The sequence below is a fragment of the Pogona vitticeps genome, chromosome 2 (assembly GCF_051106095.1).
Source record: "Pogona vitticeps strain Pit_001003342236 chromosome 2, PviZW2.1, whole genome shotgun sequence".
In the NCBI taxonomy this organism is placed as follows: domain Eukaryota; kingdom Metazoa; phylum Chordata; class Lepidosauria; order Squamata; family Agamidae; genus Pogona; species Pogona vitticeps.
The window spans coordinates 22,102,080-22,117,721 of NC_135784.1; the positions used below are offsets into that span (position 1 = coordinate 22,102,080).

At 43.0% G+C, this 15,642-nt stretch overlaps 1 protein-coding gene across 1 annotated transcript; it reads left to right on the forward strand.

Annotated features, from left to right (window-relative positions):
- The first annotated feature begins 238 nt into the window (after nt 1–238).
- Nucleotides 239–14,205, forward strand: LOC144587524 (uncharacterized). The gene is made up of 3 exons (XM_078388420.1): nt 239–389; nt 1,501–2,394; nt 13,025–14,205. Exons 1-3 carry the CDS (start codon nt 356–358, stop codon nt 14,053–14,055), a joined length of 1,959 nt encoding a protein of 652 aa, XP_078244546.1. The 5' UTR covers nt 239–355; the 3' UTR covers nt 14,056–14,205.
- The last annotated feature ends 1,437 nt before the right edge of the window (nt 14,206–15,642 follow it).

Consider the following 15,642-nt stretch of genomic DNA (forward strand, 5'->3'; position numbering starts at 1 on the left):
CCTACCTCCCGTTTTTCTTCAATAACTAATCAGAGCCATGGTGTCCTTGATCTTGAACATACTATATAGTCATGATGTTTCATGGATGTAGAAAACCTTGGCTTGTATCGAGAAGGCTGCAAAAGCTAGATGCTGACATCTACTGCCCAGCCACATCCTCTTAAACAATGCTTTGGAATTGGTTTGTAAAGAACATTTATGTTACCTATAAAAAACGGAGGAAAAGTGTATTTATTTATTTATTTGCTTGCTTGCTTGTTTGTTTGCATTCCAGGACTTGGTGTTCTTTGAGGCAGTGGCTGTGCGTCTCACTCCGAGGTGCAGCGGGTTTTGCTGGATCCTGCCCAGGGAAATCATGGAAGAGACCTGTGAGATTGTAGTCTGTCTCGGTATGGCCTCTCTCTTTTTCTCATCCATTATAGCGAAGGTGATCCTGATGACAGTATGATGATGAAAATCATGACTGTTGTGTTTTTCTGGCCCATTTCCTATATTATTTATCTTGAAGTCTTTGTAACCTGTTTTTTTTGGGGGGGGGGCACATCCCTCTGAAAACAGCATGCACAACCAAAAAAAATTGCATTACAATGCGGTGAAATAATTTGAAGTACCGTATCTACGAGGGAATTAGTAGTGAACCCTATACATAGCATGGTCTTCTGGTAATTGCATCATGGGAATACCTCTTTTGAGCTTTTTTTCTTTTAATATTTTAAATAAGGGGAACCACAGATACCAATCTGGCAGATATGGGGGTCCCTATTGTATAATATGCTAAACAGAGTCCTGTCAGTTACTGATGTTAAATGCAGAGGCATTAAACTGTTCTGGTGAATTGCCACTAGTTAAGGAGCCAATGCTTGTATCCCTCATTGTGCACCAAAAACATTGCTAGGTTCATTAGGAGAGTCTCCAGCATTTTTTCTGAACCTGAAACCCATTCCTTTGCAAAATTGTGCTTCACTGGAAATATGTGAAACTGCTGCTTCTCCAGCTAACTTTATACTCTCTCTACTGCATCTGGAAGCATCCCTCCAAAACTTCTAGTCCAGTATACTGAAAGGCTGCTTCCAACTTTTAATTTAACTTGTTCAGTGGTCTGACACTCTGGGAATTGCTGGATAGTTCAGTGGTTGAAGTATCTGCCTGCAGAGCCAGAGGTTGGGAGTTCAATTCCTGACTGTGCTTCCCTGACTGAAGCTGGACTTGATGATCCATAGGCTCCCTTTCAGCTCTGAATATATTATTATTATTATTATTATTATTATTATTATTATTATTATTATTATTATTATTATTATTATTATTATTATTATTATTATTATTATTATTATTATTATTATTATTATTATTGTTATTATTGTTATTATTGTTATTATTGTTATTATTATTATTGTAGTAGTAGTAGTAGTAGTAGTAGTAGTAGTAGTAGTAGTAGTAGTAGTAGTAGTAGTAGTAGTAGTAATTCCAATTTGTACCGATTTCTTATCTCTTTTTTAGAAGATGACAAGCTGGAAATGGAGAATATGAGAGAACCATGTGGGATGGCCTGGGAAGGACAAAAGTACAGAAATAGGAAAGATCAAAAGAAGAAAACAGAAGCAAATCCACAAAGAAAGAATAAATCCTCTGCTTCTCCGGGCGATGATCCACATGAGATCATGTGTGAAGAAAAATCGGAGAAAGGAAAGGAGAATAAGAAGTGCCCTGTATGTGGAAAAGCTTTCAGTTGTGCCTCCAAGCTTATCATTCACTGCAGGCTCCACACTGGGGAGAAACCACACCAGTGCTTGGCCTGCGGCAAGCGCTTCATTACCAATTCAGACCTTACGAAACATCAGAGGATTCACACGGGAGAGAAACCCTATAAATGCTTGCTGTGCGGAAAGAACTTCCATTACAAAGGAAACCTCACGACACATCAACGGATTCACACAGGAGAGAAACCTTTCATCTGCTTGGACTGTGGGAAGAGCTTTGGCCGGAAGATGCACCTCACGGCCCATCAGAGGATCCACACTGGGGAGAAACCTTATAAATGCTTGGAGTGTGGGAAGAGTTTCAGTCAGAAGGGAAGCCTTACCTCTCACCATAGGATTCACACTGGGGAGAAGCCGTACAAATGTCTGGAATGTGGGAAAAGCTTCAGCAACAGCGCAAATCTCACAGAGCACCGGAGAATTCACACCGGAGAGAAGCCGTACGAATGCTTGGAGTGCGGAAGCAGCTTCAGCCAAAGGCGATACCTCAATTCTCACCAAAGGATCCACACAGGGGGGAAACCCTATAAATGCATGGAGTGTGGAAAGAGTTTCACCCAGAACGACAAGCTGACGTCGCACGTAAGAATTCACATGGGGGAGAAACCGTACCAGTGCTTAATCTGTGGGAAAAGTTTCAACAATAACACAAACTATTTGGTCCACCAAAGAAGTCACACTGGCGAGAAACCCTACCCATGCCTGGAGCGCGGAAAGAGCTTCAGCCATCGGTCGAATCTCACATCCCATGAAAGAATTCACACCGGGGAAAAACCCTTTAAATGCTTGGAGTGTGGGAAAAGCTTCAGCGGGAAAGGAAACCTAGTTAGACATCAGACGGTTCACAGCGGGACTGGAACCATTTCACTGCTCGGAGTATGGAAACAGGTGAAATCAGAAGAAACGTCCGAGTTCTCATTAGGAAATTCACACAGTGGGGAAGCCATGGAAACGTTTGGCGTGTGGAAACAGATTAAATTAGAAGATGAATGAACGTCTGTTCAGTGAGGCATCCCAGGGATCAGAGACATACATTGGGGCTGAATAGCTGTAGAGGTTTGAGGGTGGGACCTGCATCTGCCCCAAGTGACCAGGAGGGGTCAAAAAGTTGTGGCATTGAGGGAGGGGTATCCAAATAGTATTGAAAAGGACAATCCTGGCTCCTGGGGGCACCGTTTTCCCTTTCAAGGGAAGACAGGCTCTAGGAGTTCCTGGGGTTTATATATATATATTTGAAAAGTGGACTAGGCTTCAGGAGAAACACTCAGCAGTACTTTTCATTAAAAGACTTCATGCAGGGGAGTTAACTGTATATTATATATATATATTTGTTATATAGAACAGTGAAATCAAATGTCGCGCAACGGATAGATGGCCAGACTGTCGCTCAGGAGAGCTGGTTTCTTATCCCTGCTTGGCCAGGGAAACTCACTAAGTGTGTGTGTCTGTGTGCGTTAATGGTGAAGCCACTCCTTCGACACTTCACATACCTTGAAATCCCCGTGACGACTCCACAGCATGTAACAACAATAAATCTGGAACAGGATTCAGTCTTGTTTATCTTGCACTTAATTGTGAGAAACTCACTGAAGAGGTACAGCAGGACCCTTTTATCTGTGCGGGGATTGGTTCCAACCCCCCCCCCGCAGATGCTGAAAAATGTGGATTATAGCAAACACTACAGTTGTGCCCCCCTTTACGATTGCCCCGCATTACGATGAAACCGCATTACGATGACGTTTTTGCGATCGCAAAACAATGGTCTGAATAGGCTTTTTCACTTTGCAATGATCGGTTCCCTGCTTCGGGAACCGATTCTTCACAAAATGACGATTTTCCTACAGCTGATCAGCAGTCTCAAAATGGCAGCTAGGTAAATAAAATGGCTCCCCACTGTTTTCTGGGACGGATTCCTCGCAAAACAGCCACCGAAAATGGCCGCCCTATGGAGGATCTTCGCTGGACGGTGAGATTTTAGCCCATTGGAACACATTAAACGGGTTTTAATGCGTTTCAATGGGTTTTTTATTTTCGCATTACGACATTTTCGTTCTACAGCGATTTCACTGGAACGAATTAATGTCGTAATGGGAGGCACCACTGTATTTTAATAGGAAGCACTGTGGTATGTTCTCTGACTCCCTCTAATGGCCAGTCCTGGTAATAACACCATGGAAATACATTTTTCTGGACCTGTGGTTCCCAAACATTTGGGAATCACAGCTGCCTTCATTTTATGGCCACTGGCTGTGGCTCCCCTTGTTCTTGAACCGTTTCCCAGCCATTCCCATCTCCTCTCCTCTCCCCCTCCAATATCCTTGAGGGTCCATCTCCTCTCAGGTCCCGATGCAGGAAAACCCCAAGGGTACCTACAGGCGCTTCCACTGGAGACCATAGAGAGGGAGAATGGAGCGGCAGGCACAGTCTCTACTTCCCGTTTCTGTTAGAAACAAAACAATAGAGAAGCTTTTTATAGAGCTATGAAAGTAGCAGAGCTGTTCATACAGCTATGAACAGCTTCTCTATAATTCTCATAGTTCTGTGTGCCATCTCTTTTCCCATAGCACCCCTGCCTGGGATTCACTGCACCCCCTGGAGCCACGGCCCACAGATTGGGAACCCCTCATTTCTGACTCCCTCTAGTGGCCAGTTCTGGTAACCTCATTTCTAGAAATATATATATTTCTACAATTTTTCTTTTAATATTTTCAAACTGTGGATATGATTCCCATGGATAAGAGGGCCTTACTGTATATTGTATAAATGGCCATCATGCAGGGACCCATAGGAATGGTAAGAATGTGCTGAAGGCACTGAAAAGGAACTGAAATGTTTATTTTCTCTTCAATTAGTACACTGCGATTAATAAAGATCTACCAACCACTGGTATTCTCAGAGTGTCAGAGGAAGTTCACTTCTGGTTGATAGAAAAGCTGGAAAAAAGCATATTTGGGTTAAAGCGGACCGCCCCCTCTTATCTGTCTAGAGATCCCTAGGTACAGAACTGTCATTGTTTTGAAGAAATAATTTTCCCTCCAGGGAAGTGAGAGGTGATGGTCCACAGATATCCAGGAGCTGCACACCAGACCCCCATTCAAAGTTATTACTTATATTCTTTCTATTGTTGAGTTTTCGATGTAATACAGTCAGTGGCACACAACCCTGACATCGTCTGTGGGATGGGAGGAGTGTAACTATTGTAAACAAGTAAGGTGTTTTGAGACAATAGGTTATCTATTTGAAAAACAAAGGAACTTCCTCAAAAGTCCAGCAGTGTTTCTCCAAAAGGAGCATTTATCCTGGCTTTCGAAGTCACGGGAATAAGTTTGTGTGGGTGCCAGGCACCCTACCCACCACACCTTTTCATGGTTAGGATTCTGGATCAGCCATCTTCTCCAGCTGTTGGGTCTTTGAAGCACCACCCAACAGCCTTTTAAAAGTTTTCTCTGTTTTAAGGGCCGGGTACTCGGGGCTGGTTTTGTCAAAATAAAGAAACGTTCTGGTTTCCACCTCTTAACTGCATCCACACCCTCACTGCTTGTTCTTCCGCTGGGTTGCCTTGGGACGGGTGAGGCCTCCACCCCATAACAAACACTCTGGGGTTCTGGCCCACTGGTGCGGCTGCGCTGCCCCAGGTTGGATATCAGCCTTTATCCATTCTACCTCGGTCCAGGTTTCTTCTTTAGGGAATAACTGATACAGTGGGGAGCCAGCCTTGTGGGGCACCACCGGTGGTCCCCACCCTAAGAGGAGATTCACCCCAAGCCCTCTGGCCCAGCTGCCCTCATATTTCTCAATGTTTACGGCTAGTCCTTTGCTCTGTCCGGGGAGAAGTAACGCATTTGGCCATGTGACTTGTGTTTTCATCCTAGGTGGATTGGGCCCAGAGGGGAGAGGACAGATGCAGACTGCTGATCTTTGCAAGCCACTGCTTCCAGGATGGAGAAGGGCCCTGTCCTGTCCTCCCTCCCTCCAGTTTAGAGCAGACCTAGCAAAGAAAGTTATCCTTTAATTCCTTGGGTTTTCGCTTCTGATTTTGAAATCAAAGTCCTATAGAATCAGGGCTGATCTGGTGAGTTTACTACCGTTCAATTGCATACTCCTTATCTATTTTAAAGGTGAATGACCACTATAGTTTTTGATGGCTCAACATCAGATTGCTTTGACATCCGAAGTGGAGTGAAATAGGGCAGTGTCCTCGCGCCAACTCTGGGATCTTTTTTGCTGTTATGCTGAAGCATGCCTTCAGAACTGCAACCGAGGGTGTCTATCTCCGGACTAGATCAGACAGAAAGCTCTTTAATCTCTCTAGATTGAGAGCAAAGACCAAAGTCCAACTGAAATGCATGCGGGACTTCCTCTTTGCAAACGATGCAGCCATTGTTGCCCACTCTGCTGAAGACCTCCAACCACTCATAAATCGCTTTAGCAAGGCCTGCCACGACTTGCTAGTCGGATTCCAAAAGATCTCCTATATGGAGAATTAGTGCAGGGAAATTGCCACAGAATGAGACCACAGCTGCAATACAAGGATATCTGCAAGCGGGATCTGAAGGCCTTAGGAATGGACCTCAACAGATGGGAAACCTTGACATCTGAGCGTTCAGTCTCATGACCTCTCCCATTTTGAAGAGACCCTTGTCCAGCAGGCCGAGGCAAAGAGGCAGTTCCGAAACCAGCAAAATCAGGGAGCAGCACCGGGGACAGATTGTATTTGTTTTCAGTGTGGAAGGGATGGTCACTCTTCAATGGGGCTTCTTAGCCACACTAGACTCTATTCCAAGACCTCTGTTCAGAGCATGTTACCATAGTCTCTTGAGACTAAAGGATGCCTAATCTAGCTCTAAGATCAGGATAACATTTGGGTTGCTATTGATAACTGTGTAGAACATATTGAATCCAAAGCAATATTTATTGTTGCAGGGGATTTTAATGCATGCATGCCTATGTGCTAATGATGAAAGTCTCTGTGCCCACTTTCATTGGGTATTGGATTCAGATGATAGTACAGTGGGGTCTTGACTTGAGAACTTAATCCGTATTGGAAGGCGGTTCTCAAGTCAAAATGTTCTCAAGTCAAATCTGCATTTCCCATAGGAAAGCATTGAAAACCATTTGATCCGTATCTGCTCTTTTCCGTCCATAGAAACTAATGGGAAGCTGCTATTCTGCCTATGACCACTAGAGGGGGATATTTTGTTTCTTTTTTTCTTAGGTCAAGAAAGGTTCAGGGAAGGCAGGGAAAATACAGTCCAGGCAGTACCAGGCAGTCTGAAGACTCCCAATCCACTCTCTAAGCGCTGGGAGGCGTGAGGAAGCAGACAGGCACCCTTTTCACTGGCCAACAGTTAACTGAAAGTTCAAATTTTGCACTTTCCCTGCCTCCCACGTGGTTTTTTTTTAGTTCTTATCTCAAATCTAAGTATGTAAGTCAAGTCAATATTTTCCTATGAGAGTGGTTCTTAAGTCAAAATGTTCTTAACTCAAGGTGTTCTTAAGTCAAGACCCCACTGTACAGTGGAGAGAAATGGTTGAATGTCTAAAGATAAGACATGCAGTTATACAGGGTATTGTTTTGCACAGTTTACAAGGAGGAGGGATCTCCTAATACTGAATGGTTCTGCAAATGGGGACTTATCTAGAGGGGTAGCAGTGTGATTGATTATATAGCAGTCTCACATTCCACATACAGAATTTATTTATTTATTTATTTTATTTTATTTGATGAATATGAATTTATGAATATGTGACTCAGTTTGAAATTGGTAACAGCACAGAAGGCAATCATTTACCCCTGATATTGATGCTAACATAGCTAACATTTAGTAATCCTCATTTACAATCGCAATCTTATCCCAGCAAAGTTTCAGAAATGACTGGCAGTAAAAGAATTAAATGGTCACCAATGGTAGACCAAGCATATATAGGGACTATTATAGATGTATCCCAACTTATAGGTAGTATGCCTGTTCGATATATATAAAAGGAGTTTAAAATGATTCTGCCAACTATAGACCAATCAGCTAATTGAGTGTAATAAGCAAACTACGCCAAACATCTATGCAATAAATTAATTGACTGGATCCAGGATGAAAATATTATAGCAGTAGAGCAAGCAGGATTTAATCAAGGGTGATCCACTCTAGATAACTGTTTTGTATTAGCTCACCTGATTGATAAATATGTTAAGAAGAAAAAGGGCATGTTACGATATACTGCATGCAGCATTTATTGACCTTAAGGCTGCATTTGACTCTGTATCTCGTGCGGAAAACTATCTTCCACAACTATACATAAAGGACTTCTTTTTCTAATTAAATATCTCTATAATAATACTTGGCTAAGGGCATGCTGTTATGAGATCCTGTACCATCTACAAAAGGAGTCAAGCAAGGCTGTGTCTTAGCTCCAATTTTATTCAACTAATATGTGAATGATATTGTTGAGCATTTGTCATCTCTAGCATTCCATAACCCCAAATTAGCAGCAATCCTAATCTCGATCTTACTATACGCAGATGATGCAGTGTTGCTATCCCAATCTAAAGTTGGTCTGAGAAGGCAACTAAGGGAATTCTCAAACCATTGCCAGAAGGAACACCTAGAGGTGAATTATAGTAAGACCAAAGTATTGGTATTTGCCAGATGCATTAGACTCTGGAAATGGCCCTTGGATGGACAACCAATTGAACAGGTCAGAGCCTTTAAATATCTAGGTGTGGTTTTTCAGACATCAGGAGCATGGACAACTCAACAAGAATATGTTGTGGAAAAAGCTTCACGCACCATAAAAATTCTGAGACAGTTTTTCTATACTAATGGCCACAGTTTTATACCAGCAGTGTTGGAAATCTACAGAGGCAAGCCGTTAGTCCAGATGCTTTATGGGAGCTTAATTTGGGCTAATGCAAGCTTAAAATCAATAGAAATTATTCAGTCTAAGTTTCTTAGACAAATATTTGCTGTACCCAACTGTGTGCCAAATGACTCTTTGCGATAGGAAAGTGGCCTTTCCTCAGTATACACAGGCCTGGCTCAGGATATTTAACTTTTGGTTAAGATTGAACCTTGTTCCTTCCGGTCTGCTCTCCTTTGTTGTGGAGGATCCTCATGAGAGTAAATGGATGAAAGATGTCAAGTCCATAACACATACCCGATTTCCTATTAAACATCGCTGTACGGATAAAAAAAAGCCATTGGAACGCATTAAACTTAGTTTAATGCGTTCCAATCTCCTTCATGGATTGCTGCCTTGTCGTGGCGAAGGGGCTTGAGTAACTCAGAGAAGCTATGGGCTATGCCGTGCAGGGACACCCAAGACGGACAGGACATAGTGGAGAGTTCCGACTAAATGCAATCGACCTGGAGTAGGAAATGGCAAGCCACTCCAGTATCTTTGCCAAGAACGCCCCATAATCAGAAACAAAAGGCTAAAAGATATGACGCTGGAAGATGGGCCCCTCAGGTCGGAAGGCGTCCAACATGCTACTGAGGAAGAGTGGAGGACAAGTACAAGTAGCTCCAGAGCTAATGAAGTGGTTGGGCCAAAGCCGAAAGGACGCTCAGCTGTGGACGTGCCTGGAAGTGAAAGGAAAATCCAATGCTGCAAAGAAGAATACTGCATAGGAACCTGGAATGTAAGATCTATGAACGTTGGGAAGCTGGAGGTGGTCAAACAGGAGATGGCAAGAATAAACATCGACATCCTGGGCATCAGTGAACTAAAATGGACAGGAATGGGCGAATTCAGCTCAGATGATTATCATATCTACTATTGTGGGCAAGAATCCCGTAGAAGGAATGGAGTAGCCCTCATAGTCAACAAAAGAGTGGGAAAAGCTGTAACGGGATACAATCTCAAAAATGATAGAATGATGTCAATACGAATCCAAGGCAGACCATTCAACATCACAATAATCCAAGTTTATGCACCAACCAGCATTGCTGAGGAGACTGAAATAGAACAATTCTATGAAGATTTACAACACCTTCTAGAACTGACACCAAAGAAAGATGTTCTTCTCATTCTAGGGGACTGGAATGCTAAAGTAGGGAGCCAAGAGATAAAAGGAACAACAGGGAAGTTTGGCCTTGGAGTTCAGAATGAAGCAGGACAAAGGCTAATAGAGTTTTGTCAAGAGAATAAGCTGGTCATCACAAACACTCTTTTCCAACAACACAAGAGGCGACTCTATACATGGAAATCACCAGATGGGCAATATCGAAAATAGGATTGATTATATTCTCTGCAGCCAAAGATGGAGAAGCTCTATACAGTCAGCAAAAACAAGACCTGGAGCTGACTGCGGTTCTGATCATCAGCTTCTTATAGCAAAACTCAAGCTTAGACTGAAGAGATTAGGAAAAACCACTGGGCCACTCAGGTATAATCTAAACAAAATCCCTTATGAATACACAGTGGAAGTGAAGGAACAAATTGAAGGAACTGGATTTGGTGGAGAGAATGCCCGAAGAACTATGGATGGAGGTTCATAACACTATACAGGAGGCAGCAACGAAAAACATCCCAAAGAAAAGGAAATGCAAGAAAGTGGCTGTCCAACGAGGCCTTACAAATAGCAGAGAAGAGAAGGGAAAGAAAATGCAAGGGAGATAGGGAAAGTTACAGAAAATTGAATGCAGACTTCCAAAGAATAGCAAGGAGAGACAAGAGGGCTTTCTTAAGTGAACTGTGCAAAGATACAGAGGAAAACAATAGAAAGGGAAAAACCAGAGACCTGTTCAAGAAAATTGGAGCTATTAAAGGAACATTTTGTGCAAAGATGGACACGATAAAGGACAAAAATGGTAGGGACCTCACAGAAGCAGAAGACATCAAGAAGAGGTGGCAAGAATACACAGAGGAATTATACCAGAAAGATCTGGATATCCCGGACAACCCAGACAATGTAGTTGCTGACCTTGAGCCAGACATCCTGGAGAGTGAAGTCAAGTGGGCCTTAGAAAGCCTGGCTAACAACAAGGCCAGTGGAGGTGATGGCATTCCATCTGAACTATTTAAAATCTTAAAAGATGATCCTGTTAAGTTGCTACACTCAATATGCCAGTCGTGCCCCGCTGGACGATTATCCCGCTCTGCGACAAATCTGCATTATGTTGCCGTTTATGTGATTGCTTTTGAAATTGCAAAATGATGGTTTAAATGGGGGAATTTTGCTTAGCGATGATCGGTTGCCTGCTTCGGGAACCGATTTTTGCTTTACGACGATCAGCAAACAGCTGATCGTTGGGTTTCAAAATCGCTGCCGGCTGAAGAAAATGGCTCCCCGCTGTTTTCTAGAACGGATTCCTCACTTTACAGGCACCCAAAATGGCCGCCGTATGGAGGATCTTCGCTGGACGGTGAGTTTATCAGCCCATTAGAACGCATTGAACGGGTTTTCAATGCATTTCAATGGGATTTTTTCGTTTCGTTTGATGATGTTTTCGCTCTACAGCGATTTCGCTGGAACGAATTAACATCGTCAAGCGAGGCACCACTGTACCCCCATCTCTATGGGAGATCCATCTGTCAGGTATACTTGGATTTAGATTCCTGCATTGAAGGGGGGGGGGTTTGAACTCAATGGCTTTACGGGCTCCGTCCAACTCAATTATTCTAGGAATAATCCCTACCTCCCGTTTTTCTTCAATAACTAATCAGAGCCATGGTGTCCTTGATCTTGAACATACTATATAGTCATGATGTTTCATGGATGTAGAAAACCTTGGCTTGTATCGAGAAGGCTGCAAAAGCTAGATGCTGACATCTACTGCCCAGCCACGTCCTCTTAAACAATGCTTTGGAATTGGTTTGTAAAGAACATTTATGTTACCTATAAAAAAAAGGAGGAAAAGTGTATTTATTTATTTGCTTGCTTGCTTGTTTGTTTGCATTCCAGGACTTGGTGTTCTTTGAAGCAGTGGCTGTGCGTCTCACTCCGAGGTGCAGCGGGTTTTGCTGGATCCTGCCCAGGGAAATCATGGAAGAGACCTGTGAGATTGTAGTCTGTCTCGGTATGGCCTCTCTCTTTTTCTCATCCATTATAGCGAAGGTGATCCTGATGACAGTATGATGATGAAAATCATGACTGTTGTGTTTTTCTGGCCCATTTCCTATATTATTTATCTTGAAGTCTTTGTAACCTGTTTTTTTTGGGGGGGGGCACATCCCTCTGAAAACAGCATGCACAACCAAAAAAAATTGCATTACAATGCGGTGAAATAATTTGAAGTACCGTATCTACGAGGGAATTAGTAGTGAACCCTGTACATAGCATGGTCTTCTGGTAATTGCATCATGGGAATACCTCTTTTGAGCTTTTTTTCTTTTAATATTTTAAATAAGGGGAACCACAGATACCAATCTGGCAGATATGGGGGTCCCTATTGTATAATATGCTAAACAGAGTCCTGTCAGTTACTGATGTTAAATGCAGAGGCATTAAACTGTTCTGGTGAATTGCCACTAGTTAAGGAGCCAATGCTTGTATCCCTCATTGTGCACCAAAAACATTGCTAGGTTCATTAGGAGAGTCTCCAGCATTTTTTCTGAACCTGAAACCCATTCCTTTGCAAAATTGTGCTTCACTGGAAATATGTGAAACTGCTGCTTCTCCAGCTAACTTTATACTCTCTCTACTGCATCTGGAAGCATCCCTCCAAAACTTCTAGTCCAGTATACTGAAAGGCTGCTTCCAACTTTTAATTTAACTTGTTCAGTGGTCTGACACTCTGGGAATTGCTGGATAGTTCAGTGGTTGAAGTATCTGCCTGCAGAGCCAGAGGTTGGGAGTTCAATTCCTGACTGTGCTTCCCTGACTGAAGCTGGACTTGATGATCCATAGGCTCCCTTTCAGCTCTGCATATATTATTATTATTATTATTATTATTATTATTATTATTATTATTATTATTATTATTATTATTATTATTATTATTATTATTATTATTATTATTGTAGTAGTAGTAGTAGTAGTAGTAGTAGTAGTAGTAGTAGTAGTAGTAATTCCAATTTGTACCGATTTCTTATCTCTTTTTTAGAAGATGACAAGCTGGAAATGGAGAATATGAGAGAACCATGTGGGATGGCCTGGGAAGGACAAAAGTACAGAAATAGGAAAGATCAAAAGAAGAAAACAGAAGCAAATCCACAAAGAAAGAATAAATCCTCTGCTTCTCCGGGCGATGATCCACATGAGATCATGTGTGAAGAAAAATCGGAGAAAGGAAAGGAGAATAAGAAGTGCCCTGTATGTGGAAAAGCTTTCAGTTGTGCCTCCAAGCTTATCATTCACTGCAGGCTCCACACTGGGGAGAAACCACACCAGTGCTTGGCCTGCGGAAAACGCTTCATTACCAATTCAGACCTTACGAAACATCAGAGGATTCACACGGGAGAGAAACCCTATAAATGCTTGCTGTGCGGAAAGAACTTCCATTACAAAGGAAACCTCACGACACATCAACGGATTCACACAGGAGAGAAACCTTTCATCTGCTTGGACTGTGGGAAGAGCTTTGGCCGGAAGATGCACCTCACGGCCCATCAGAGGATCCACACTGGGGAGAAACCTTATAAATGCTTGGAGTGTGGGAAGAGTTTCAGTCAGAAGGGAAGCCTTACCTCTCACCATAGGATTCACACTGGGGAGAAGCCGTACAAATGTCTGGAATGTGGGAAAAGCTTCAGCAACAGCGCAAATCTCACAGAGCACCGGAGAATTCACACCGGAGAGAAGCCGTACGAATGCTTGGAGTGCGGAAGCAGCTTCAGCCAAAGGCGATACCTCAATTCTCACCAAAGGATCCACACAGGGGGGAAACCCTATAAATGCATGGAGTGTGGAAAGAGTTTCACCCAGAACGACAAGCTGACGTCGCACGTAAGAATTCACATGGGGGAGAAACCGTACCAGTGCTTAATCTGTGGGAAAAGTTTCAACAATAACACAAACTATTTGGTCCACCAAAGAAGTCACACTGGCGAGAAACCCTACCCATGCCTGGAGCGCGGAAAGAGCTTCAGCCATCGGTCGAATCTCACATCCCATGAAAGAATTCACACCGGGGAAAAACCCTTTAAATGCTTAGAGTGTGGGAAAAGCTTCAGCGGGAAAGGAAACCTAGTTAGACATCAGACGGTTCACAGCGGAACTGGAACCATTTTACTGCTGGGAGTATGGAAACAGGTGAAATCAGAAGAAACGTCCGAGTTCTCATTAGGAAATTCACACAGTGGGGAAGCCATGGAAACGTTTGGCGTGTGGAAACAGATTAAATTAGAAGATGAATGAACTTTTGTTCAGTGAGGCATCCCGGGGATCAGAGACATACATTGGGGTTGAACAGCTGTAGAGGTTTGAGGGTGGGACCTGCATCTGCCCCAAGTTACCAGGAGGGGTCAAAAAGTTGTGGCATTGAGGGAGGGGTGTCCAAATAGTATTGAAAAGGACAATCTTGGCTCCTGGGGGCACTGTTTTCCTTTTCAAGGGAAGACAGGCTCTAGGAGATCCTGGGGTTTATATATATGTATTTGAAAAGTGGACTAGGCTTCAGGAGAAACACACAGCAGTACTTTTCATTAAAAGACTTCATGCAGGGGAGTTAACTGTATATTATATATATATATTTGTTATATAGAACAGTGAAATCAAATGTCGCACAACGGATAGATGGCCAGACTGTCGCTCAGGAGAGCTGGTTTCTTATCCCTGCTTGGCCAGGGAAACTCACTAAGTGTGTGTGTCTGTGTGCGTTAATGGTGAAGCCACTCCTTCGACACTTCACATGACTTGAAATCCCCGTGACGACTCCACAGCATGTAACAACAATAAATCTGGAACAGGATTCAGTCTTGTTTATCTTGCACTTAATTGTGAGAAACTCACAGCTCCCTTCATTTTATGGCCACTGGCTGTGGCTCCCCTTGTTCTTGAACCGTTTCCCAGCCATTCCCATCTCCTCTCCTCTCCCCCTCCAATATCCTTGAGGGTCCATCTCCTCTCAGGTCCCGATGCAGGAAAACCCCAAGGGTACCTACAGGCGCTTCCACTGGAGACCATAGAGAGGGAGAATGGAGCGGCAGGCACACAGTCTCCACTTCCTGTTTCTGTTAGAAACAAAGCAATAGAGAAGCTTTTTATAGAGCTATGAAAGTAATAGAGCTGTTCATACAGCTATGAACAGCTTCTCTATAATTCTCATAGTTCTCTGTGCCATCTCTTTTCCCATAGCACCCCTGCCTGGGATTCACTGCACCCCCTGGAGCCACGGCCCACAGATTGGGAACCCCTCATTTCTGACTCCCTCTAGTGGCCAGTTCTGGTAACCTCATTTCTAGAAATATATATATTTCTAGAATTTTTCTTTTAATATTTTCAAACTGTGGATATGATTCCCATGGATAAGAGGGCCTTACTGTATATTGTATAAATGGCCATCATGCAGGGACCCATAGGAATGGTAAGAATGTGCTGAAGGCACTGAAAAGGAACTGAAATGTTTATTTTCTCTTCAATTAGTACACTGCGATTAATAAAGATCTACCAACCACTGGTATTCTCAGAGTGTCAGAGGAAGTTCACTTCTGGTTGATAGAAAAGCTGGAAAAAAGCATATTTGGGTTAAAGCGGACCGCCCCCTCTTATCTGTCTAGAGATCCCTAGGTACAGAACTATTGTTTTGAAGAAATAATTTTCCCTCCAGGGAAGTGAGAGGTGATGGTCCACAGATATCCAGGAGCTGCACACCAGACCCCCATTCAAAGTTATTACTTATATTCTTTCTATTGTTGAGTTTTCGATGTAATACAGTCAGTGGCACACAACCCTGACATCGTCTGTGGGATGGGAGGAGTGTAACTATTGTAAACAAGTAAGGTG